This window comes from Bombina bombina, chromosome 6, assembly GCF_027579735.1.
Source record: "Bombina bombina isolate aBomBom1 chromosome 6, aBomBom1.pri, whole genome shotgun sequence".
Taxonomy (NCBI): Eukaryota; Metazoa; Chordata; class Amphibia; order Anura; family Bombinatoridae; genus Bombina; species Bombina bombina.
In genome coordinates, this window is record NC_069504.1 from 47,883,681 (window position 1) to 47,909,817 (window position 26,137).

General features: G+C 36.7%; 1 protein-coding gene across 1 annotated transcript in view; it reads left to right on the forward strand.

The window, feature by feature from the left end:
- The window catches only part of PLXNA4 (plexin A4), a 1,088,215-nt gene that overhangs the window by 866,433 nt on the left and 195,645 nt on the right, over positions 1–26,137 (forward strand). Inside the window, exons 14-17 of the mRNA XM_053716394.1 lie at positions 1,145–1,262; positions 12,277–12,413; positions 14,127–14,294; positions 19,880–19,973. Coding sequence (XP_053572369.1) covers positions 1,145–1,262; positions 12,277–12,413; positions 14,127–14,294; positions 19,880–19,973 — 517 coding nt within the window. The remainder of the gene's footprint in view (positions 1–1,144; positions 1,263–12,276; positions 12,414–14,126; positions 14,295–19,879; positions 19,974–26,137) is intronic.

The window sequence follows — 26,137 nt, forward strand, 5'->3', positions numbered from 1 at the left end:
CTTCTCAAAGTTTCTGAGCAGAATATATCATTCAAAAATCAATGAGTACCTTTTTTTGAGTACCGTCACCTTTTCTTTTACAAAAAAGCACTATATATATATATATATTTATATTTATATTTATATATGTATATATGTTTGTGTGTGTATATATGTATTTGTGTAATTATATGTGTATACATGTATTTACAGACACATATAAACACATAAAATACATATGTAAATATATAGAGACATAACTGTGTATTTACTGTAACTATTTCACATTCCAATGTTCTGCACATAGCATAATATGTTTTATATGTATTTTTAAATAGATATTCCTATATATATATATCTGTATATATCTATACCTATATAATCATGTGTAGGTGTATATATATATATATATATATATATATATATATATATATATAATAGCAAAATACCATCAGATATATGTAGAAATATATTTATAAATAAATAGAACATATTTTTCTTTGTGAAGAACATTGGAATGCGGGTTAGCGCACTTGAGAATATGCAGACGCGTTTGCTTGCAAGTAGGGTGTTGGGTTTCAATCTGGCCCTAGAATGGTAACGTTATTAGTAAGAAAAATAAAAGTGAGCTGAAAAAAAATGTAGTCTAATTGCGTTGCTAAACAGATAGATAGATAGATAGATAGATAGATAGATAGATAGATAGATGGATGGATGGATGATAGATAGACATTCTATTTTTAATGTCAGTTAATATTTGCATGTATTATTTTTATGACTATAGTAATTTGCAAATTATAGAATATTCTAAACCTTATATCGCCAATAGAAGTAATAAGAGATCATAACCAAGCAGGTGTAATTAGTTGTTCTGCTTATCTTTATTTTCCCTATTTGAAAGTGAATTGTAGGATTCAGTAAAATCAAATTACAACTATACAGTGGTTTGTGGAACAATTATGTAAATATACAAAATGCAAATAAAACTTGTTTAGGGAATTTAAACAATCTATAAGATATTTCCTTTAATGCCTCATCTTCTCCATTAAACCAGCTAGATTTGATGGCTTCACCATATTCATCTGATCTAGTAGATGTTTGTTACATTGTACCAGTTTATCATTCTGTCCTTGAAAGTATAATCACTTTCTTAAACCCCCCACAGAATTGTGTGTGAAATAGGCGATGCCAAGCCCAGCCAGTATGCAGGATTTGTGGATGTCTGCGTGGGAAGCTGTAAACAGCCATTTACGGCGCGTTCTTCCCTTCTGTACTACTTTGTGGTAAGTTCATAGAAACAATTATATGGATGTGCAAGAACTCCTCGAAAAGTGACATATCTATGCTGGTGGGTTGGGACATTTTTGAAGAACAGATATTTATTTCCACAACAATTTAAAATGTATTGGTACAATTGAGACTTGGGGGGCCGATTTATAATTGTGTGGGCGGACATGCTGTCGGCATTTATCATTGCACAAGCATTTCTCGTGAAATGCTTGTGCAATGCCCCCCCTGCCGCTAGCAGGGGGTGTCAATCATACGGATAATATCTGATCGGGATGATTGCTGTCCGCCACTTTAGAGAATTCTAGAATCTTCAATAGAATCATTACAAATTCTACATACCTGAACAAGGTTTAGCCAAAGAAAAAAGAAACACATATTCAGAATTCTGCAGCATTTTTTTGTTCTATTCTAGGCGACTTTACCGAATAGAAACAGATGTGAATATTTTACAATTACCAAAATGTATAAAACTCCCCCCCACCAGTTGCCTTGGTCAAAGCAACCAATCTAGACTTGTTACTAGAGTAGATAAGGCTAGTCACTTCAATTATGTTTGCAAAACTGTTGTTATCTGATAAACTACTGAGGCCATGTAGGGACCAATATGTAGCTGGGTTAGCCTTAAAAAGTATATATTGTGCATTTCCAGATATAACATTTAGAAAACCCATAAAAATTAAAAATTCAATTATAATGCAAAATTTTTTATAACCTACACTCTAAGGGTGTTTATAGTCCCATTAACTAGTGCAGTACTAGGGCACTGTATAAAACATATATCAATAAATCATAAACTCATGTGGGTACACAGTGGGTTGATGGATCCTGATTAGGTTTCTTAAAGGATATTCTAGTAGAAACTAAACCTAGCTGTGCATCAGGGCAAAATCAGTGTCAGAGCCCTTCATTTCTATAGCGCCCTTTCTGGTTGTTTGCAATTAACTGAAGCTTTCTCCTTGTATAGTCTGCACCAGGTAATGTGTACTTGTGCAGTGTTCCTGTGCAAATAAGGGGGAAGGTTTTCCTTCACTACAACACTGTGGCGGCCATCTTGGAAACACTGCCATTAAATTTGTAAAGGCAGATCCGTACACTGTGAGCCCTGTTTTGCAGGAAAAGAAGGCACACAGGGTGGCACAAATGATGCAGTAGGAGTCCATGTCCCTCTGTAGCAATGCCACTACGGATTGCAGGGAAGATGGGCCCCCTACATGTGAGGGCCCGGTCTCAATTGAGACCGCTGAGACCCTCGTAGTTACACAAAATTATTTAGGGTCACTAATGTAAAAATGACATGTTCTAATATATTTTGCCTTAAAATTTTCCTTTAAGAATACAATAAAAAAAATTGGAAATAGAAGATTTTATTATCTAATTAGTAGTAGATTTCAACAAGCACATACTTTACTGACATTTACTGAAAAGCATCTTTTATATGAAAATAACACCAACTACATATGTTTCCATCAACAAAAACATTGCAGTAAAGGATCATTAAATATGTAGCAACTGCATAATCAACAGATGCATAATAAAGACCAAGCAATAACGCATTCTTTTAAGTTCAACTGAGCAGAAGATTTTTTTTTTGGACAAATTTCAAAGTTTATTTTAATTTTCCCGTCCCCTGTAACATTTGGTAGCCACTAACCAATCACAAACTCATATACGTATACACTGTGAACTCTTGCACATGCTCAGTAGCAGCTGGTGCCTCAGAAAGTGTGCACATAAAAAGATTGTGCGCAATTTAATAACAAAAGTACATTGGAAATTCTTATAAAAATGTCATCTTTATAAAAATGTGCTGTTATTAAGGAAAAAAAAGCTCTTAAATTAGACCTAGTGGTAAATTCATGTTTGTATATGACTTATACCTAGGTATTCATTGTAAATCTCAGTTTTATTGGTTGACCCACACACAATACCACATAACTGACTAAAAAGTTTGTTTATTCAGCACAGAAACATCAGATTATACCAATAATCTGTAATATATTTTTTAAATACTTAGAAACAAAGAAAAAAAGGTCTCTTTTTTTTTGCTTATAGATACATATAGATAGATTAGATAGCTAGTGCAATCAGGTAGCCTATATTATTTTGTTATGCGTATTTTATTGAACTTCTTTCACACGATATACAGTAGTGATATATGATATAGATATATATAGATGTAGATAGATATAGATAGATTAGATATCTAGTGCAATCCGGTAGCCTATACTGTAGTTTTTTGCTATGCATATTTTATTGAACTTCTTTCACACGATACACAGTTCATTTAAAACCAACATGCGCTTATTTTATTATATGGCATAGAAATTGATGCAAAGGAAACATTATAAATCTCTTGCACTTCTTGTCTTAACATCTGGGAAATATTTATTATATGTTGCATCTAAATCCGGGATTATAAAAAGATGGAAGTTTTTGTATGACTTCACTATTTTATGTATTAATCAGATCTCAAATATCTTTTTTTTTTTTTTTTTTTTTTAAAGGATTAGAAGTTTCAATAGACCAAGGGCCCTGGTCATAATAATGTTACAGAAAATGACTCTAAAAAAAATGCTACTTTAAAGGGTCGTTGAAGTTATTATTATTTTTTTAAGTCGAAATGGTTTGCTGCATTTCCAAAAATCTATTTGTAAAATAAATGTTTTAAAAGCATTTAAAACTCATTTTGTTAGAAAAATATATATTGTTTTGCAGGCCTAGGGCACACTTCTTTGAAAGCCTTTAAATATTGTATTTCTTACTTCCTGTGCTTTGGCCAATAAGGGGACAGATGTAAGAGAGCCCTTGCAGATATGAACCAATCACTGAAGCATGTAGGAGTGTCAGCATTCCGCATTCCATCTTCTCTGTAGTGAATAGAAATACTATAATTTAAGGAGATAAATAAATTAAAGTGCATTACTAAGGGTTTTTTTAATTATGTACAATCAAACTTTATAGGAAAAGACACTAAGTTAAATGTCAATTTAAGAACTCACACTAAAGCCAGTAGGTTAAGCTATTGTACCTATATATTATTTTACCCTCTGAATTATTATAGTTGAATTTTTAATTCCATCACCTTTTAACCCCTTAATGACCAGCAACATACCCTATGGGTGTGTCTGTTTCAATAGCACAGACTCATTGACAGTGGTGAGAGCGTACTACTTTAGCAAGTTTGCAGGGGGGAGGGTCTAATAGCGTGGGTTTGCTATTATACCCAGGCAATCCCTTAACGACCAGCAAAGTAAAGGGTACATTACGTATATTAAGAGGTTAAATAAACATGAAACAAAATTATGTGAAATTCACTTTATTCTCTTGGTATCCTTTATTGAAGCACGTGTCTTTAGCACTATATGGCAGCAGTTTTGCAAAAATGATGTAAAAATGTTCTACAAATACTGCTGTCTTCTAGTGCTCAAGTGTATAACATTGTTAAAAGTATTCTTGTAAAATTGCTGCCATATAATCTTTCAGGCACATGCACACTGCCTACCTAGGTATGCTCATCAAGAAAGGTTTTCAAGAGAACAAAGTAAATTGATATTAAAAGTAAACGGGAAAGTGCACATGGGTGCATTTCAGTATTGAACAGAAACGATTTTTGTAATAAACATGTATTAGCAAAAATGCCTCTAATAAAGCTATAGCTGTTTCAAATGTGTATTTAAGTATGCACTGTTTTAAACATAGTATTTGCTCAGGGAGCCTAAGGTACTTTTACCATCTGGTAATGACTCAATTTATTAACTGCTGACATGATACAAGCCCCACTGGCTCTCTGAACAGCTGCATCATTTAAAATGCTGGTGCACTGAGAATACCTAGCTATGCTTCACATGCACGTGCAGAGAAAAATGTTAACACTAAAACAATTATAACTTTGACGAAGCGTTTTTGACAATGCATGTATATTGCAAATTTGTTTCTATTCAAAGATGTAATTCATCAATGTGTATTTACATTTTGACCAGAATGTCCCTTTAAGTAGCTTTATAAAATGTAAAACATCCAACTAGTTTTGATTAATACAACTAACTTAATAACCTGTGCGCTGAGCATATACCACTGTACATTTGTATGCAGTTAAATTATTCCATGCAGTATATGAGGCCAAATTTAATTTCATGTGCTGTATTCATGTTATGGAATTTATAGTTACTAAATAATGCAGTATATTTATTACTGGGCATTTTGGGAATCAGTTTATTTCCTGTGTGTTAATTAATTAACTCATTCATGCATTGCATCACTCAATCAATTAATTTCTTCAATTAGTTTTTTAATAAATGAATTCATAAAGGAAAACCTTGAGTAGGGTCTATATAGTCTTCTAACCCCCATGTAATGCTGACTGTTTCTGAAACTACCCAGATGTGCTGTACTTTGTTTCATAGTTGATCACATATATTGTTGCAACACATTAATCCGGAAGTGCTTGTGAGCGTTCATTAACACCAGATTGCATCGGGGTGCCTGTGGGAGCTGCGCGCCAAAGCCACACAAGGATATAATGAGTTTGTAATGATGAAACATTTTGAAGTGAAGTGTTACTGAAAATTGACTGCATTGCACACTTTCCTTAATTATTTCATGTGAAAAGGGCACATTAGGAAATAGTGTTTATCTCTCAGAGAATTTCCCTCTGCCTCTTCATGGTGATGGGTAATGTGACTTGATTTGAGTAATTCGTTTCCTCTTGAATAACACAAAGCAGGATGAATTGGCACCAAATCGTCTCTGCCAAGCTCAGCAAAGTGACAGCGCAGGAAAAATCTTCTCTTCAGTTTAGCTAATGTCTCTACCTAAACGTGATAGATATAGCCCCAGTGTAATACACAGAATATTATTATTAAATTCATTTTTATATTTACATCTGATATTGAGTTTCAAAAATCTGCATACAAAATACTTTTTTTTTTTTTTTACTTTTAAAGGGACATAAAACAAGTTGACATAGAGACAAAATATAATAATATGTACTTTAATTACTTTACCTGCAAATTTATACTGCAGTGCCTCACCATTAACCCTTTAGTTTCTGAATTGCAAAGCTCTAACTCCCCCCACACATTTCCTTCTATGGCTGTATCTATATCTACCTTGCAGAGTCAGACTTTAACACTCATTATCTGCTGGAACATGCCTAGAAACAAATAAGCTGCTGTGAACACTGATTGGGGGGGTGGGGGGTGGAGCAGACTACTCCAGCATGGCTATGCTAGCAATTTTCCTTATTTTAAAAAATGTTTTTTAAATACTTGCCAGCAATTTTTAAACAGTTTTTTTTAATGCAAACTATATTTACCTAATTAGCCCTTTTAGGATATGCACAGATCTCAACATGTTTATGGTACTTTAAACCACTTTCTCTCTCTCTCTTTGCATTGTTGTTTATCTTACCTCCTTTGGTGGGGCCAATACTAGACAAAATGCTCTTGCACATATTAGCCAATCTTTATACAGCATGTAAGAGTGTGTTCAATGGAGGCGAATTATCAAGCTCTGAATGGAGCTTGATGCCCCTGTTTCCTAGCGAGCCTTATGGACCGCTGCTCCATAACTGATCCGCTGCCTCTGAGGCTGCGGTCTTCAATCCGCCCAATCCTATACGATCGGGCTGATTTACACCCCCTGCTAGCATATGCTGTCGGCATTTATCGATGTGCGGCGGACATGATACGCTACATCGTATCATGTCCTTCCGCACTTTAATAAATCAGCCTCATTGCCTCCAGTTTCATTGTGTTGAATCCCTTCACATATTTGACTGTTTGTCTGCTGCTACAACTCTCCCTTCTCACTTTCAAGCTTCACTTTTTAAATATGCATGCTCTCTTCCAGTATATCAGTACTACAGCCAGGTATTTGTTAGACAGTTCAGTTCATTTATGAATCTGATAAAGATATCTCATGGAAGTAAACGCTAGGGTCAGTTTTATTCATCACTTTATTTGTCTCAGATGCGAAGAATCCTGCGAGAATCCTGTGATAAACAGTATTTTATTGTCATTGTCTGTTTAGCATAGTTTGACCAGCGTTGTGCAAGATCTTAATAGCCTTAACCAGTAATGCAAACCATGAATTGTGTCCCAGTAATCACATATGACCTTCAGTGCATTTAAGATTTGACATTTCTTCAAAATCAAGGCTGTGGCTGCTGACCAGCACCAGAATCAAGCAATGTAATGTAATGAGTTCAGACTCACTTGTGTGTGAGAGCAGCATTATGGCTTATATAGTATACTAGTCCTAAAGCCCATGTACACGGGCCATTTTTTGCAGTACAGCGGTTCCAACCCTTGTTCTCTCTCTATCCCCCCTCTATTTTGCTCATTCTGCCCCCTCCTCTTTTGCTCTCTCTCTCCCCCCTCCTGCTCTCTCTCTCCCCTCTCTCTATTTTGCTCTCTCTCTCCCCTCTCTTTTGATCTCTCTCCCCCCTCTCTTTTTCTCTCTCCCCCTCTCTTTTCCTCCCTCTCTTTTGTGCTTTCTCCCCCTATCTTTTGTGCTCTCCCCCCTCTCTTTTGCTCTCTCTCTCTCTCTCTCTCTCCCTCTCTTTTGCTCTCTCTCCTCCTCTCTTTTGCTGTCTCTCTCCCTCTCTTTTGCTCTCTCTCTCCACCCTTTCTTTTGCTCTCTCCCCCCTCTGTTTTGGTGTCCCTCTCCCCCATTTTTGCTCTCTCTATCCCCACTCTTTTGCTCTCTCCCCTTTCTTTTGATCTATCTCCCCCTCTTTTGCTATTTCTCTCCCTCTCTTTTGCTCTATCTCTCCCCCTCTCTTTTGCTCTCTTTAACCCCCCTCTTTTACTCTCTCCCCCCCCTTTTTGCTCTCTCCCCTCTCTTTTGCTCTCTATATCCCCCCTCTTTTTCTCTCTCTCCCCCTCTCTTTTGCTCTCTCTCTCTCCCCCTCTCTTTTGCTCTCTCTCTCCCCCTCTCTTTTTTGTTCTCTCTATCCCCCTCTTTTGCTCTCTCTATCCCCCCTCTTTTGCTCTCTCTCCCCCCTCCCTTTTGCTCTCTCTCTCCCCCCTCTCTTTTTTGTTCTCTCTATCCCCCTCTTTTGTTCTCTCTCTCTCTCTCCCATCTTTTGCTCTCTCTCCCCCTCTCTTTTGCTCTCTCTATACCCCCTCTTTTGCTCTCTCTATCCCCCCTCTTTTGCTCTCTCTCTCCCCTCTTTTGCTTTCTCTCTCCCCCATCTTTTGCTCTCTCTATCCCCCCTAATTTGCTCTCTCTCTCCCCTCTTTTGCTCTCTCTCTCCCCCCTTTTTTTTGCTCTCTCCCACCTTTCTTTTGCTCTCTCCCCCTCTCTTTTGCTGTCTCTGTCCCCCTCTCTTTTGCTCTCTCTCTCCCCTCTATCCCCCTCTCTTTTGTGATTTTTCTCTCTTTCCCCCTCTCTTTTGCGCTCTCTCTCCCCTCTCTTTTGCGCTCTCTCCCCTCTCTTTTGTGCTCTCTTCCCCCTATCTTCCCTCTCTATTTTGCTCTCTCCCCCTCTCTTTTGCTTTCTCTCTCCCTCTCTTTTGCTCTTTCTCTCCCTCTCTTTTTTGCTCTCTCTATCCCCCCCTCTTTTGAGCTCTCTCTTTCACGGCCGCACTGCCCCGTCCGGCCCTGCCCATGCCACACCCACCCGCACCATGCTTAGCCCACCCTGCCACGCCCGCGTCACGTCCAGCCTCACCCCCTATCACACGCCCGGCTGGCCCCAGATGCCAGGAGGTTAGTCTGTTGAAGGCCAGGTGTGTTTGTCCTCACGCAGTCTCTACTGCGCATGACAGCTTCGGACAGATACACTTGGCCTTTTATATTATAGAACTAGTCCTAAAGCCCGTTGACACGGGCCGTGTTATTCCCATTCTTATTCCCATTCTCTCTCCCATTCCCATTCTCTCTCCCATTCCCTCTCTCTCTCCCATTCCCTCTCCCATTCTCTCTCTCTCTCTCTCTCTCTCTCTCTCTCTCTCTCTCTCGTCCTCGCGCGCCTCTTACAGCTGAGCTGCTGCCGGGTCCTCGCGCGCCTCTTACAGCTGAGCTGCTGCCGGGTCCTCGCGCGCCTCTTACAGCTGAGCTGCTGCCGGGTCCTCGCGCGCCTCTTACAGCTGAGCTGCTGCCGGGTCCTCGCGCGCCTCTTACAGCTGAGCTGCTGCCGGGTCCTTGCGCGCCTCTTACAGCTGAGCTGCTGCCGGGTCCTCGCGGCAAGAGTTTGTCTGAACTGCGCATGACGGCTTCAGACAAACTCTTGTCTTTTATAATATAGGATAAGTTATAAAGTATTATAAGTTCTTTATTACCCAACAGAATATTACCTCTTATAATAAGTGATTGATGTGAGATTTTAGGTATTTAAAGAGCAAAAACGGCATTACAGTAAAGTACATTATAGTATAGTACAGTATTGTGTAGTGTCATAAAGGGCATTACACTATAGTTCATTATAGTATAGTGCAGTATTGTGTAGTGTAATACAGGGCATTACAGTATAGTTCATTATAGTATAGTACAGTATTGTGTAGTGTCATAAAGGGCATTACAGTATATACAGTATAGTGTAGTATAGTGCAGTATTGCATATTGTAGTGTCATACAGGGTATTACAGTATAGTACAGTATAGTACAGTATTGTGTAGTGTCATACAGGGCATTACAGTATAGTGTAGTACACTGTAGTGCAATGTAGTTTTGTATAGTATAATGTAGTTGCATTTTAACTGTAATTTTGTTTGCAAAATTGCACTGTTTTGATGGCTCTGATCAGCCTATGGACAGACACCTTGAAAGCATATTGACTATGTCTGCCTTATCATCACTGCTATCACCAGGTAGACACACATAAACAATCTCCTACACTAATCAAGCAATCACTATGTAGCACGTTACAGGGTCCATCTGTGAAGTGAGACTAAAGTACAATTATTAAGAAAAGTGTGCCAATTAAATTTTGTAAGTGCAATATATAAAGAATTATATTTAAGTATATATATACAGTATATATATATATATATATATATATATATATATATATATATATATATATATATATATATATATATATATATATATACTATTTGCTTTGTTAAAGTTCAATGTTAATAGTGTTTCTTTATGTGAACATCTTTCCTTGGTCATTTCCTCGTTACTTTGGGGGTGGGGGGGTGAAGTCAATCTACTTTCATATGCTTTCCCCTAGAATTCCAACCAGGTCCGAATACAGCCTTGTAAATGAGACACGTATAGATGGGCTCTGGTATGTGCCTGCATAAGAGCTAACAGTCACATCATCGGAATGCAGATATTGCCTTCTTATGTGGAACTCAGGAGTTTTTCCATTAAAATGCTAATCTAAGTATACTCTCTACATTTCCATCTCTGAAACAGATATTTCTTTTACAGTTTTATTTTTATATCACAGAAATCTTCAATATCAGATTGTAATCATGGTATTATATTGCAAGAACAAAAGCAGATCCCTATGGGATGACATGTAAGTCTTAATAAAAGTGACAGGGTTAAATCGTTCAATGCTAGTGCTTGGAGAGACTTCACGATTGTTAATCTTTGTCAGACCTCTTCCATTTTGTGGTTCTGGAAGGTTGTGTGTGTATGGGGGGGGGGGGGGGGGGTTACTCTCTTTAAAATGCAGTGGGAAATATTAAAGGGACACCCAAGTCAAAATATGATTTAGAAAAAACGTGCAGTTTTAAGAAACTTTCCAATTTACTTTCATTATCACATTTTGCTCAGTCTTTTTATATTCACACTTTTGTAGGGAAAACGATCCTACTGAGCATGTGTAGAAGCTCACAGGGTATACCTACTAGTCTGTGATTGGCTGATGTCTGTCACATGATACAGGGGGCCAGAAAATGGGAGAACAACATTAATTTGTCAGAAAAAAATCTACTGCTTATTTGAAGTTGAGAGTAGGTTTAAAACCACTGTATTTTTATTATGCACTTGTTAATGATATAATTCTACAGCATTGGCTGGTCCTTTCATTTTCAGATTGTCACTAAATCATTTACATGTCCTCTTTAAGACTATCAGAGGGAAAGCACTGCACACAAAGTAATGTTTTAAATACAATACAATGACATACCCCCTAAAACCCTCACAAGTATTTTTAGCTTATCTCCTTTGCAATGGCAAATTAGGGACATATATGAATGAGATCCTGTGCTGGTCAAGCAATCACTGTGTAAAATGTTGCAGGGCCACAGTTCTGTATCATGCAGACTGTATTTCAGCCTTTCTGGAGCTGTGAAAAAAAAATGATATAAGTATAATGAATACATTTTTTATTATGCATAATTAAACATTTCATGGGGAAATAAATTTTGAATTTAAAGGGATATTCTAAAAACATAAATTATATCTTCTAATTTATTATAGAATGTATTTTGCATTACTGACTCTAGCTATCTATGGGCCCGATTCTCTAAATCGCTATTCTCTGAATCTCTCTTCTCTGGTAAAATTATCTAAGAAGTATGAGAAGGGAGCATGTTATTTTTGCATAAAAAAATTTCTTTAATGTTCCTTTAAATATTTCTTCATTCTCTTGGTATCTTTATTTGAAAAACAGGAGTTTACGCTTAGGAGCCAGCCAACATTTGGTTATGCACCTGTGTAGTGCTTGCTGATTGGTGTAGCCAATGTAGTCACCAATCAGCAAGCGCTACTCAGGGTACTGAACCAAAAATGGGACTGCTCCTATGCTTACATCCAAATAAAGATAGCAAGAGAATGAAGAAAATTTGATAATATGAGTAAATTAGAAAGTTGCTTAAAATTGCATGCTCTATCTGAATCATGAAAGAAAAAAAAATGGGTTTAATATCCCTTTAATTGTGGACATGCCTGGACCATTATTGAGTGCTACAACTCACAGCTTTATCTTTCAGTTCCAAAAGAGTGCTGCAACTCCCAGCTTTATCTTTCAGTACCAAAAAATAAGAGTCAAAGTTGAAGATCAATATGACCAAACAAATCATCTTGGTATGTGTTCTTTTTATAGACGTTGGCTCTGTCCAGGTTAGAGCCCACCATGGGACCAGTATCTGGGGGCACACATGTGACAATCACAGGGACAAACCTCAATGCGGGGAGCAGTGTGAAAGTGATGTTTGGACATCAGCCGTGTATATTTGACAGGTAAAAATGAACATGTTTTGTGCATATTGTGTAAAATACCAGTGGTTAGAAGCAATGCTCTGACTAAGAAGTTAGTCTGACGCATATTCACTTGACTCCCTCAAGCCCTCATCATTGACTCCAGCTATGGTTAATGTAGTCATGTCACCAAAGCATTGGAAACTTCTGCCCATGATGAGAAGGCTCCATGGACTATATCAAACCATTGTTATATCGACTTTTACATGCCACGCACACAATATCTATATATTGTATCTATCTATCTATCTATCTATCTAGCTATCATCTATCTATCTATCTATCTATCATCTATCTATCTATCTATCTATCTATCTATCTATCTATCTATCTATCTCTTCTTTCACATACACACACAATAGATCTAAGTATATTATGAAATGTACTCCAGGATAGAGTTTAATTTGTATTCATCATGCTTAACTGGATTATTGGAGCTGGTGTCGATGTTTATTATATGTTACAGGTTACCCTCCTGTACAAAAACACTGAATGCCACTACTAAACCCTCCCATACAAGCTAAAACCCAAACTCCCCATTCGTGAGGATGTTCACAATTACGCCATTTAAAAAAAAAAAAGCTAAGTGAATGTCCTCTTGGCATGTACAAATTACTTGACTGCCATCTTTGATAAAGAAAAGCTTATTTTCATTAAAATATGTGGCCACCAAGTGTATTGCATACATGCAAAGTACATTTTGCTCAAAAGAGTTTAAACAAGTTGTGGTCTTCACATAAGGTATATATGACTTGATGTATGTATAATTGCACAAAATCACACACTGTTGTGTATAAAAGCGACCTGTAGAGGGAGCTTTAGAGTCTGACAGCTTCAGTCTCTATGCAGTAAACCTCTATGGTAAGCTAAGCTATGGACCCTGTCAGGTATATAGCTAGAAGTACTGTTTAATAAAGAAGCAACACAAACTCATAGTGCATCTGTATATGTGTTGCAGATCTCAAGCCATCTGTTTTGAGGGATGTTTTATTGTAGTCAGGGGAAGACGAGCAGCTTTCATCTTGGGTGCTCCACACTTCATAGCAGTTAATGTTCCAGTGGCCTAAACAAGCATTCATAGGGCTTTACATCATCCCAGACAGGATCTAGGTTAAGAAAAAGTCTTATTTTACATTAATGTTAGAACTAGCATTCTCCTTAATTTTTATATTTATTGCATGGTGTGTTATATACCAGGGGTGGAAAACCATGGCTAATTTGCCAAAGGCGGCATGCAAACTTCTGTTTATTTTTTGGCATGAAATATACAGAGCTCCTCTTGGACTGTTGCCTTGGGCTTTATATTACAAAAAAAAGATTTTTTTTAGAAGATTAAATTGCTATTTTGGGCACATATGGTTGGCACACCTTTTGTTTAGTATACTTTAAACAGAATAAACCTTACATACATTTTGTCCAAATATTGTATATGGTTGTAAATATATGAATTTGATAGTTATACAGTAAATGAAGACCACATCTGGCCTAGATTCATGGTAGGGGTGAGGCTGGCAGCAGATCTCTGTTTACATTGATATTTAAGTTATCAATATTTTATAAAACTTTTTTTATTTCTATCAATTCAAGAAGCATGTTCATAACTTAGAATAATTGTTTATGGTGCTTTAAAATTAATTGGCTTTTTTTAGTCTTTGCAATTGTGTTCTTTGTCCTAATTCAGCTTTTCTCTCTCAGGAGAACAGCCAGTGAGATATTTTGTAACACCACAGCATCCCTGGAAGGTCTGGAGAAGGTGAAAGTGACAGTGCAGATCGACAGAGCCAAAATAGCTCAAGAGTTGCAGTTTGAATATGTTGAGGATCCAAAAATTATCAAGATTGAACCAGAATGGAGCATTGTCAGGTACAGAAGAGGTCTACACTTGTCACTGTACATCAATGGCAGACACGTAGATCAACATGGATATGACAAACACTCCATCACACTTGCAAACCTCTCTAGTAGATTATATTGTGGATTTCGAAATCTCTAGTAGTCTCTTACACTATGCATAACAGGACTGCAGTTACCCTAAATAACTCTCCACTTGAGGTCCGTGAGAAACAATGGAACTTACATTACATTAAATGAATTGGATTTTACATTAATTAATTACTATAAATATGTGTGTACATACATATATTCATCAGTGTCCAGAATCTATCCATTTATCCATACATCCGATCCATCTATCTGTCTGTCTATCATCTGCTGACTGTCTATCATCTACCTGTCTGTCTATCATCTATCTGTCTGTCTATATCATCTGTCTGTCTATCATCTGCTGACTGTTATTTTTGCTTTTAGCTTAAGAGCAAATACATATGCAGTGAAGATCATTTGCACAGACAGTTTACTGGTCAACAAATGTAACCTGTATCTATGATTTATTTACTGTATACTTTTCTGTGTGATGTGATTATGAAATGTAAAATAACTAAAATACTCATTAGGAGTAGATTATTTTTTCACTTTCATGCAGTTCCAACTTCATGAAATTATCAATTATACTGAAAGGTTAAAATAACAATGCATCCTTTATTCATGCAATAAGAAAGATGTATCTGCAAACTGGTCTAGAGAACCTAGCAATTAATTCAAATGAATTGTACAATATCTAAAATTAGGAGGTGCACTACCATTTTTAAATGCCATGGAAACAAATTATTAAATCTTCCCTCTAATTTTAACATATTTCACATATTGTATCAGGAGACTGGGGTCTTAATCAACAGACTTGTAAGCTAAGTCACCATTAATGGAGCCAGAGAAGAATCAGGTCATGACATAGGTACATCCAGCCATGATGTGTGAAGGTCAGCGATGGTGGTTGGTGTCGGTAGGGTTAGGACATTCTAGGAAAGTTTATAGAGAGAAGAGTGTGCTTAGAGAGACAGTGGGGCAGAACTTCAAGAACAGGGCAGTCCTGCAATATGCAGGACATTCATGGACTGTTTTACCAACCTGGTTTTATATTCAGTTTTATCTTTAAAAAAAAAAAAAAAGGACATTTTTAAATAATATTTTTAATTGGGGGTTTATGGACAGAGAGACTATGAAATACCTATATGTGAGTAACCCCATCACCCCCATTTTTCACCATCTACCCAAAGTTCATAAGGGACTAACCAACTTAAAGGGTAGGCCTATTGTGTTTGGCATAGGCTCCCTTCTCGAGCCTTTGTCAGAGTGGCTTGATGCCATCCTACAACCCATTGTTGAGACACTACATAGCCACATCAAGGACACCACCCACCTATTACAATTAATAGAGGATACAATCTGGTCCCTTGACTCTAGCTGGCTCACCATTGACGTGGTAGCCCTTTATTCGAGTATCCCACAGGAGATGGGAATTAATGCCATTAAATTCTTTTATTACACAATTATTTCTTGTTTAAGGGGGTTTACTATCTGCAGAAATGGGGAACAGCCATGGGGGCGAAGTTCGCCCCCTCTTATGCTAACATCTTCATGGGATGGCTGGAGAGGACCTTTGTCTATGCAGATAGTAACCCCTTCAGAAGACTTATCTCCCTGTACAAACGCTTTATAGATGACCTGCTAATAGTATGGTCATTGAATGAAGGGAGTGCTAATGATTTTGTACAATACCTCAACACTAGTGATAATGGGGTTAATTATCCATTAATTTCTTGGATGTAACACTAGTAGGCAATCTAGCAACTGGTGTGATAACCTCTAAGTTGTATAGGAAGCCGTTATCAGGGAACTCACTGTTACATAATAAAAGCTCACACCCCAAACATGTGTTTAAGGGAATAACAAGGGGGCAGCTGTTACGTACCAGATGGATATGTAGCTCTGAAAGTGACTTCATAGAAGAAAGCAAGTGCATGGCCAATAGACTAATTGAGAGGGGATACTGACCGGAGATGGTAAAGAACGTGGCTAAGGAAGTTGCTGGTGTTAAGAGACAGGAAACACAGACCCAAGGATAATATGGATGATAGAACTATGTTCATCACAAAATATTCATCAGAATATTATGAAGTTTGTGCTATCCTAAAAAAATATTTCCCAATTTTGTATGGGGATAAAGCATTAGAAGAAGTTGCCACAAAAGGTTTTAAGTGTGTATATTCCAAAAATGTGACCCTTGGCAACATTTTATCTCCAACACAATTACCACCCACTAAACCACCAAATTCTTGGTTAAGTGTTCAAGGAACCTACAAATGTGGGGATGGGAGATGCAAAGCTTGTGACTATATGGTTGAAGGTAAGGAATTCTATTCCTGCACTACTAACCAAATCTTTAAGACCAATGGACCCATTAAATGTTCAATGTCTTATGTAATATACCTTATCGAGTGCACACAACATCATCACCAATATATTGGCAGAACAAGCAGAGATGTACGCACTAGAATACGAGAGCATCTAGGTTACATCAAGAATTAAGTGACATGTTCAGCATTGTCCAAACTCTTCATAGAAATACATCAGGGTGATGTTACCTCATTTAAATGGAGAGCCATTGAAGCCATTAGAAAACCCCTTAGGGGTGGTGATAAGGACAAACTTCTAGCTAAACAAGAGACATTCTGGATATTCAAGCTCAGGACACAGATATCGGAGGGTTATAACTCCGAATCTGACCTGATCAACCATTGGTAATTTACTCCTAAATTGATCCAAGAATAGTTCAATGTATTGCATCCTTAACCTCTGTGTTCTGATGCCCCCTGTCTCTCCCAGTATCTTGATACCATTTACACGTTCTATCCATGCCGTTTGCGGTCGATATCCCCTAGAGCAACCTAGGAATGTGGCACTACTATCACTTGTCAATGATGCTTAACATGGAATGATAGTTAACTTGCTGGTGCTGCTTTCTGAGTGTACCCTTGTTTAAACACCTTGATATGATTCACTTTATACACCACCTATGTATACACTATCCCTAGGTATCTATGAAATGTATACCTACTAGGATTTTAAGGATATTGATGACTTATTAATTATATCACTAGACAATGAGCTACTAGAATGTACTTACTTATATAGGAGGTTATAATGTCATCAGCTTTGTGTTATGCAATACCAATATCCTTAGGTAATATTGTGACAATATTCACCGTTTGTTAGCGATAACAAATATGGGCATGTTAATGTACAGCTTTGTACCTTTATGTACAAGGAACATGATTCAGTAATTGAAATGATGTATCAGGCTATATGACCCACGTGTATATGTCATAAATATGGTTCCTTGCTAATCATGGTTAACATATCTGAGATGTATATGTCTATGCAATCCATGTGCTAATAGGACAGGTGATACCATGTTTATCAGGAGCTAAAACACTGGGAGATTTTCAATATGCTAATTATTCAAAACTGTTTTTTGTTGTTTTTTATTTAAAGAAACTAAGTACTTTATTCAACCTTTGAAATGTTAAGCATAACCTGTTTTAGTATTAATATTCTGCTATAAGACCCCCTGTAGTATGGGCACCCTTAAATGCCACATTACAGTATATGATATCGCCATAGGTAGGATATATATGAGATATTATATATGATGTAATTCAGCTTTCTGATTGTTTATTGCCATTAGTCAGACTCCGATACCATTCCAATAGCTCATTATTTAAACATGATTCCCAGCCCTCATTTTCAATTGACCAATTAGAGAGTGTTATATCCTTTTTAAATCAATCCCATGTTATGGTGTGTCATGTTTACGATTAAGGCCACAAGCCGAAACTAGTCAGACCCTTCACCTTGTCGTTCTTTTTCCTGCTGCTGGAATTTTAACCTTTTGTATAATAAAGAGTTGAACTTTTAATCGGAGGAGGTCTGCGCTTTCTCTTTTGCTTGTTTCCTTTGTCTAATATGCAGACTTATTGGGCTCACTAGTACCTTTGCTGTCAGCATAATATGTTTCTTGGTAACCTTAAAACACAGGCTTACTTTGCGCCGCTCTCTGCTCTGTAAATACGAGGATCTCGTTTTTATTTCAGAGACTATGTGACATCTCACGCTGCTTGTTTTCAGCATCTGCCTTTGTACCTGTCAGCTTTCTCTCCCCAACAAAAAATAAATAAAGGAAAATAAGTATTTCATTTTTTTATGGCAACCAAAAGATCTAAGAGGACAAATATGTCAGCATCATTAAATTCAAAAAAAGCTGACAACTCTACAAATCCTTGCAATTAGTGTCTTGTATGGAAGCAATATCCTATGAATTTACTTATTAATTTTATTCAGAGGTTATGGAATGTTTTATGGCAGTGCTGTAGATAAAATGTACAGTAATTATTGCTGGCAAACTCATCCAGGTGTTATATAGGCCATAGGTGGGTTCTGCCTGTATAATCAGTTCTTAAGCATTTATTTCATGCAATTTCCATTTAAATGTTCAATTTACTTTTTATAGCAAGTCGTAGGCTTTTTATACCACCCTTGTACCTCATATCGCCATCACAGAAATCTTTCATTTCAAAATTGTTCTGAGAAAAAGATAGGTGCAAGAACAGCCACGTCACAACGTGAGACAGGTTGACACGTTATTTGTAATCTGATCTCCAGATTACACTATACCATTAATAATCAGTTTGTGTGAATATTTTTTTGTGTAATTATCCTGATGCACAATCATTCTTTTTTTTTTTTTTTTTACAATTTTACATTCTACATTACTAAAATGTGGTTCTGTCAAATAAAAAAAAAACCAAATGTATTTAAATCACATTGTACAGAATGGGTTTTATAAACTGTATTCAGTTTTTAGGAAAATAACTATATTTTCCCAAATCAGATTATCTGAAAATACAAAGCAAATTACATATATGAAAAGCAGGAAAACAAATCCATATTATTTTTTTTAAATCTATTGTCTCCTTAATCACAATGTGAACACAAACGTTTATTTACATGTAAAAAAAAAAATACATTTCACATTCTAAAAGAACAACTCAAAATAATATGCAGTAGGTTAAAGAAAAGGTTAAGTAAAAATAATATTCTACTATTACTCAAATCTAAATACACAGGAAATGTCCATAATGACCCTCTACGTGTAAAGGTTTTACACCCATGGCTATAACCGTCTTGCATATATCACATACTAGTAGAAAGAAACTTACTGATTGAACTCACAGTGTTGACTGAGTGAAGGTATCCTGTACAGCTGCTCGCTTGCTATACATTATATGTCCCACAGAGAAAATTACATAGCTTAAAATGTGATCCTTCTATTAGAAAACTAATAATAACTCAACTGGAATCTTGGACAATCGGATATAAGGGTTTAGTGAAGGATTAGAGAGATGGACTGGAGAATTTTGTAGCTAAAATGAGATAGAATGTCTTTATGCTGTATACTCTTCAATTCATTCTGTATCGTATGTAGCATTTTATTTTTATTGTAGTTTTTTCACTGGGTTTTGTGTGCCTGTTTCGTGTTTATTTTTATCCAGTGGGAACACTCCGATATCAGTATGGGGCACTAACCTGGACATTATTAGGAACCCTCGGATAAGGGCCAAGCAAGGAGGAAAGGAACATATTAATGTGAGTTAAACTATTAATCTATGTATCCCTTTTATTTTTATTTATATCTACTTGCATTTCATATATCATGCATTTTTATAGATCCAAAATACAATGTCAATCGTAAACAGATTCTGATGCTGCCTAATTGTAAAACCAAAGTGGTAGGAGCTAAATATTGATCTATTTGTAAGAGATCAGGGGTTTGGCAAATTCTCTCTATTTTTATGCATGAAGTTTTACTTATTTGATTATTAATATAATCATGTGTGTTCTCTATTATTTTATGAAATAGTATGCTAGATAATAATACTGTATATTGTTGTAGCAGTTTAATTTTTTACTACAGTCCTGGTCAGTATGCTCAGCTTTGTCTATATATGTGAAAAAGAAAAAAAAACTTAAAGGGACACTGAACCCAATTTTTTTTCTTTCATGATTCAGATAGAGCATTAAATTTTAAGCAACTTTCTAATTTATTCCTATTATCAAATTGTATTAATTCTCTTGGTATCTTTATTTGAAATGCAAGAATGTAAGTTTAGATGCCGGCCCATTTTTGATGAACAACCTGGGTTGTTCTTGCTGATTGGTGGATAAATTCATCGACCAATAAAAAAGTGCTGTCCAGAGGACTGAACCAAAAAAAAGCTTAGCTGCATTCTTTTTCAAATAAAGATAGCAAAAGAACGAAGAAAATATAATAAAAGGAGTACATTAGAAAGTTGCTTAAAATTTTATGCTCTATCTGAATCACAAAAGAAAAAAATTGGGTTCAGTGTCCCTTTAAGGGGCGCAAGACATGTCCTTAGTCATGTCCTTCATAAAAGGATATGGGCGTATCAGCCAATCAGCAGCTGCAATAGGACCTGCTTCATTTGGCTCCTAAAGTAGATAGATAAACCTAGGAGGGGTCTATTAGTTCTAGGAATTTAAAACTGGTCATATTTTATTTATCTGTATGCCTCTTTAAAGGGTCTTTGCCTCAACAACAACAAAAAAATGCAAAATATCATTAAGATGGAAGTTTGTAACTGGAACCACTTACAGATAGTAGTATATATAGTTTGTTCATGCTGGCAAATGCCAGTACTTTTGATAGAGTAGTGGATGAGACTGGTAAGCTTGGCAGGTGCACTGCATAAGAATGGGTTAGGAAGCAAGGTGAAGGTGACTAAAAAAAATACTACTAAGCTGGAAAAGTGTTTACTTTTCCCAGAGCATCCCAAAGCCATATATTACAATTATAGGGATTATCCCCTGCTAGAGATAGGCACAAAGAATGTCTGATCAAATAATTACAGCCAACAGTGGTCTATTAGCTGGGAACATGGGTGGGTTTACTGGAGGGTAGGTGGACTGATTGGAAGGGGTTATGACTGACTTTGAAAGCTACAGACACAGGTATTGAAGCGGGTTAAAGACATGGAGGGCTATGTATCAAAGGTCTTGCGGACCTGACCCGACAGTGAGGATCAGGTCCGCAAGACCTCGCTGAATGCGGAGAGCAATACGCTCTCCTTATTCAGCATTGCACCAGGGAGGTGTCAATCAACCCGATCGTGCTCAGAGCAGGTGGACAGGGTTATGGGGCAGCGGTCTTTAGACCACTGCTTCATAACTGCTGTTTCTGGCGAGTCTGAAGACTTGCCAGAAACACGGGTCCACAAGCTCCATATGGACCTTGATAAATGGGCCTCTTAGATTAAAGAGAGATGAAACCCCAAATTTGGTTTTGTGATTCACACAGAGCATATAGTTTTAGAAAAGTTTCCATTTTACTTCTATTATCAAATTGTCTTTGTTCTCATGGTATTGTTTGTTGAACAGATACTTCCATCTGCTGCCATCTAGTGCTCTTGCAAATGGATAACATTCTTGCAAAATTGGCATAAAGTGCTCTAGACACGTGCACGCTTCTGAGTTTTTGTCACTGCTTTTCAACAAAAGAAATTAGAAAGTTGTTTAGAATTGCATGCTCTATCTGAATCATGAAAGAAAAACGTAGGGTTTCATATCCCTTTAAGTAAGTATAGGGAGGCTTCTTCCGAGAGAGAGAATAAGAGACCAAACTAGTCCTGATGTTGTCCTATAATTCTTACGGAGCCGAATAACTACAGAATGTAAAACGTTTCCACATACCAATGCGTTACCTCTGGATGATAACACAGGATCTGGAGAGATTTGTCTCACTAGAGAATGACCTATATCACTAAGAGATCAGAAGTACATTGACTGGTCTGTTCTGAGCATTTATAAATTGCCCCCAGTCAGATGACCATTAGGTGTCGGATCAGAATATTACAGGTGACATTGGCACTTTTGGAATCTCATCATTTCATTCTGAAATGCAATTTCGTGCAACAGTGAAATTCACATTTGAAAAGTCAGCTATGAATTTAGACTATACTAAAAAGATCAGCATTCGAAAAGTTATATCAAGTGCAACAAATGCAGCAGAGAAGCGAGTTTATTTTAGTACACAAGTGCTGCACATCACTTTAAAATGGTGCCCATTGGCTTTGAGAGGTAACTCAAGTGGGTGCTTATGTTTACAAATAAGGAGCAAAATTCCATTTTTTTTTCCGGCTCTTGTCTCCTCCCAGACACCCATGTAAATAGAACATTGCTTGATGTAAATAGAACGTTGCTTGATGTAAATAGAACATTGCTTGATGTAAATAGAACATTGCTTGATGTAAATAGAACGTTGCTTGATGTAAATAGATCGTTGCTTGATGTAAATAGAACGTTGCTTGATGTAAATAGAACATTGCTTGATGTAAATAGAACGTTGCTTGATGTAAATAGAACGTTGCTTGATGTAAATAGAACGTTGCTTGATGTAAATAGAACGTTGCTTGAAGTAAATAGAACATTGCTTGATGTAAATAGAACGTTGCTTGATGTAAATAGAATGTTGCTTGATGTAAATAGAACATTGCTTGATGTAAATAGAACATTGCTTGATGTAAATAGAACGTTGCTTGAAGTAAATAGAACATTGCTTGATGTAAATAGAACGTTGCTTGATGTAAATAGAACGTTGCTTGATGTAAATAGAACATTGCTTGATGTAAATAGAACGTTGCTTGATGTAAATAGAACGTTGCTTGATGTAAATAGAACGTTGCTTGATGTAAATAGAACATTGCTTGATGTAAATAGAACGTTGCTTGATGTAAATAGAACGTTGCTTGATGTAAATAGAACGTTGCTTGATGTAAATAGAACGTTGCTTGATGTAAATAGAACATTGCTTGATGTAAATAGAACATTGCTTGATGTAAATAGAACGTTGCTTGATGTAAATAGAACGTTGCTTGATGTAAATAGAACATTGCTTGATGTAAATAGAACATTGCTTGATGTAAATAGAACGTTGCTTGATGTAAATAGAACGTTGCTTGATGTAAATAGAACATTGCTTGATGTAAATAGAACATTGCTTGATGTAAATAGAACGTTGCTTGATGTAAATAGAACGTTGCTTGATGTAAATAGAACATTGCTTGATGTAAATAGAACGTTGCTTGATGTAAATAGAACGTTGCTTGATGTAAATAGAACGTTGCTTGATGTAAATAGAACGTTGCTTGATGTAAATAGAACATTGCTTGATGTAAATAGAACGTTGCTTGATGTAAATAGAACATTGCTTGATGTAAATAGAACGTTGCTTGATGTAAATAGAACATTGCTTGATGTAAATAGAACGTTGCTTGATGTAAATAGAACATTGCTTGATGTAAATAGAACGTTGCTTGATGTAAATAGAACATTGCTTGATGTAAATAGAATGTTGCTTGATGTAAATAGAACGTTGCTTGATGTAAATAGAACATTGCTTGATGTAAATAGAACGTTGCTTGATGTAAATAGAACGTTGCTTGATGTAAATAGAACATTGCTTGATGTAAATAGATCGTTGCTTGATGTAAATAGAACGTTGCTTGATGTAAATAGAACATTGCTTGATGTAAATAGAACATTGCTTGATGTAAATAGAACATTGCTTGATGTAAATAGAACGTTGCTTGATGTAAATAGAATGTTGCTTGATGTAAATAGAACGTTGCTTGATGTAAATAGAACATTGCTTGATGTAAATAGAACGTTGCTTGATGTAAATAGAACGTTGCTTGATGTAAATAGAACATTGCTTGATGTAAATAGAACATTGCTTGATGTAAATAGAACGTTGCTTGATGTAAATAGAACATTGCTTGATGTAAATAGAACATTGCTTGATGTAAATAGAATGTTGCTTGATGTAAATAGAACATTGCTTGATGTAAATAGAACGTTGCTTGATGTAAATAGAACGTTGCTTGGTGTAAATAGAACATTGCTTGATGTAAATAGAACGTTGCTTGAAGAGAACTGTGCCCCTCTGCAAAAGGGAAAAGGGTTAAAGACATAGCAACAATAACCTGCTGGTATGGATCTAAAAACATATAAGTGCATCCTTCAATAACTGGCCCTGTTTAGCTAAGGCTGGTAGTGTATTGCCAGTCTCATCATTTCAAAGATATTTTAAAGCTGTGAGAGTCAACTTCCTAACACATGGAGGCTGCAGATGAATAAGGGTTGCATATAAGTTTATGACTAGTAAACACACAAATCAGATAAGTTATAAAAAACAGGATACTATCTGTCTGCTTCAGAGTTGTTTTTTTTAGTTTTCACCTTGTTTATCCATCCACCAAAACACTAATTTTTAGTTCTACTTTTTCTTAGGACCAAAAAAACTATGACACACATTCTTAGTTTAGCCATTTCCTAGGGGTCACATAAAGTAGTGCAGAAGGCTGCATGTGGCCCTTTTAAAAAACCCAAGGATGGAGGGTGACAGATGGTTAAAGGGACACTAAACCCAATTTTTTTTCTTTCTTGATTCAGATAGAGCATGACATTTTAAGCAACTTTCTAATTTGCTCCTATTATCAATTTTTCTTTGTTCTCTTGCTACCTTTATTTAACAAGCAGGAATGTGATGCATAGAAGCCAGCCCATTTTTGGTTGAGACCCTAGGTTATGCTTACCTATTGGTGGGTAAATGTAAGCCTCCAAAAAGCAAACTCTATCCATGGTGCTGAACCTAAAATGGGCTTCTGCTAAGATTTACATTCCTGCTTTTAAATTAAAGATAGCAAGAGAGTGAAGAAAAATTGATAATAGAAGTAAATTAGAAAGTTGCTTAAAATTGCATGCTCTGTCTGAATCATGAAAGAAAAAAAAATTGGGTTCATTGTCCCTTTAAGTTGTAGCCATAGAACTGCTACAGTCAGCACTTCTGTAAGTTCTGTGGTGTTAATTTACTCATTTTCTGCATCTAAAAATCTAGATGTTCCTCAAGCTTGAAGACTATCAGTAAGTTGTAATTTCTGATCAGATGGAAATTGTCTCTGTTACATGTCATTGGGCTCAGCCATACAATCATTAACCCCTTAGTGACCGAGGACGTGCAGGGTACGTCTGAAAAAAAAAGGCAGTTAACGCCTGACGACGTACCCTGCACGTCCTCGGCTAAAGTGAGTGCTGGAAGCGATCAAGATCGCTTCCAGGCACTATTACAGTACTGCAGGGATGCCTCGATGTCTGGGCATCCCTGCAGTGCTGTTACGGAGTGCCGGGACCGGAGCGATCACTCCCCCTTGAGTGATCACTTCCGGTTTTGCTCCACGTGGAGCCCGGCAGTGCAGCAGAGCATCGGAAGCGATCGGGACACGCTTCCGATGCTCTGCTAGTGTGCTAAGTGCCTCGGTGGGTCGAGGCACTTAGTTAGTATATAAATAAAATAAAAAATGTAAAAAAAAAAATAATATATAAAATTAAAAAGCCCCACATATAGCGCCCCCCCCCTCCCCCATGAGGCTTCCAAAATGGCGATGCCCGGTGCATCATGGGGCATCTGGGGGTGTCCCTAGCCTGTCTCACCATAGGGGCAAGCTAGGGTCACCCAATCTGAGCCTTCTTAGAAAAAAAAAATAATAATAATAAAATACCCCATTTGTCTGATCATGTCAATATTTGTAAATATTGACTCTGATCAGTGTGGATCTCCCTCCCTCTCCTCACTTGCCATTTTGTTGGAGAAAGAGAGAGACCTGTATTTTAGCAGAGAGAGATTTATTTCTTTTATTTGTTAAAAAATTTAAAATCCAAAGGCTCTTTTCAGAGCC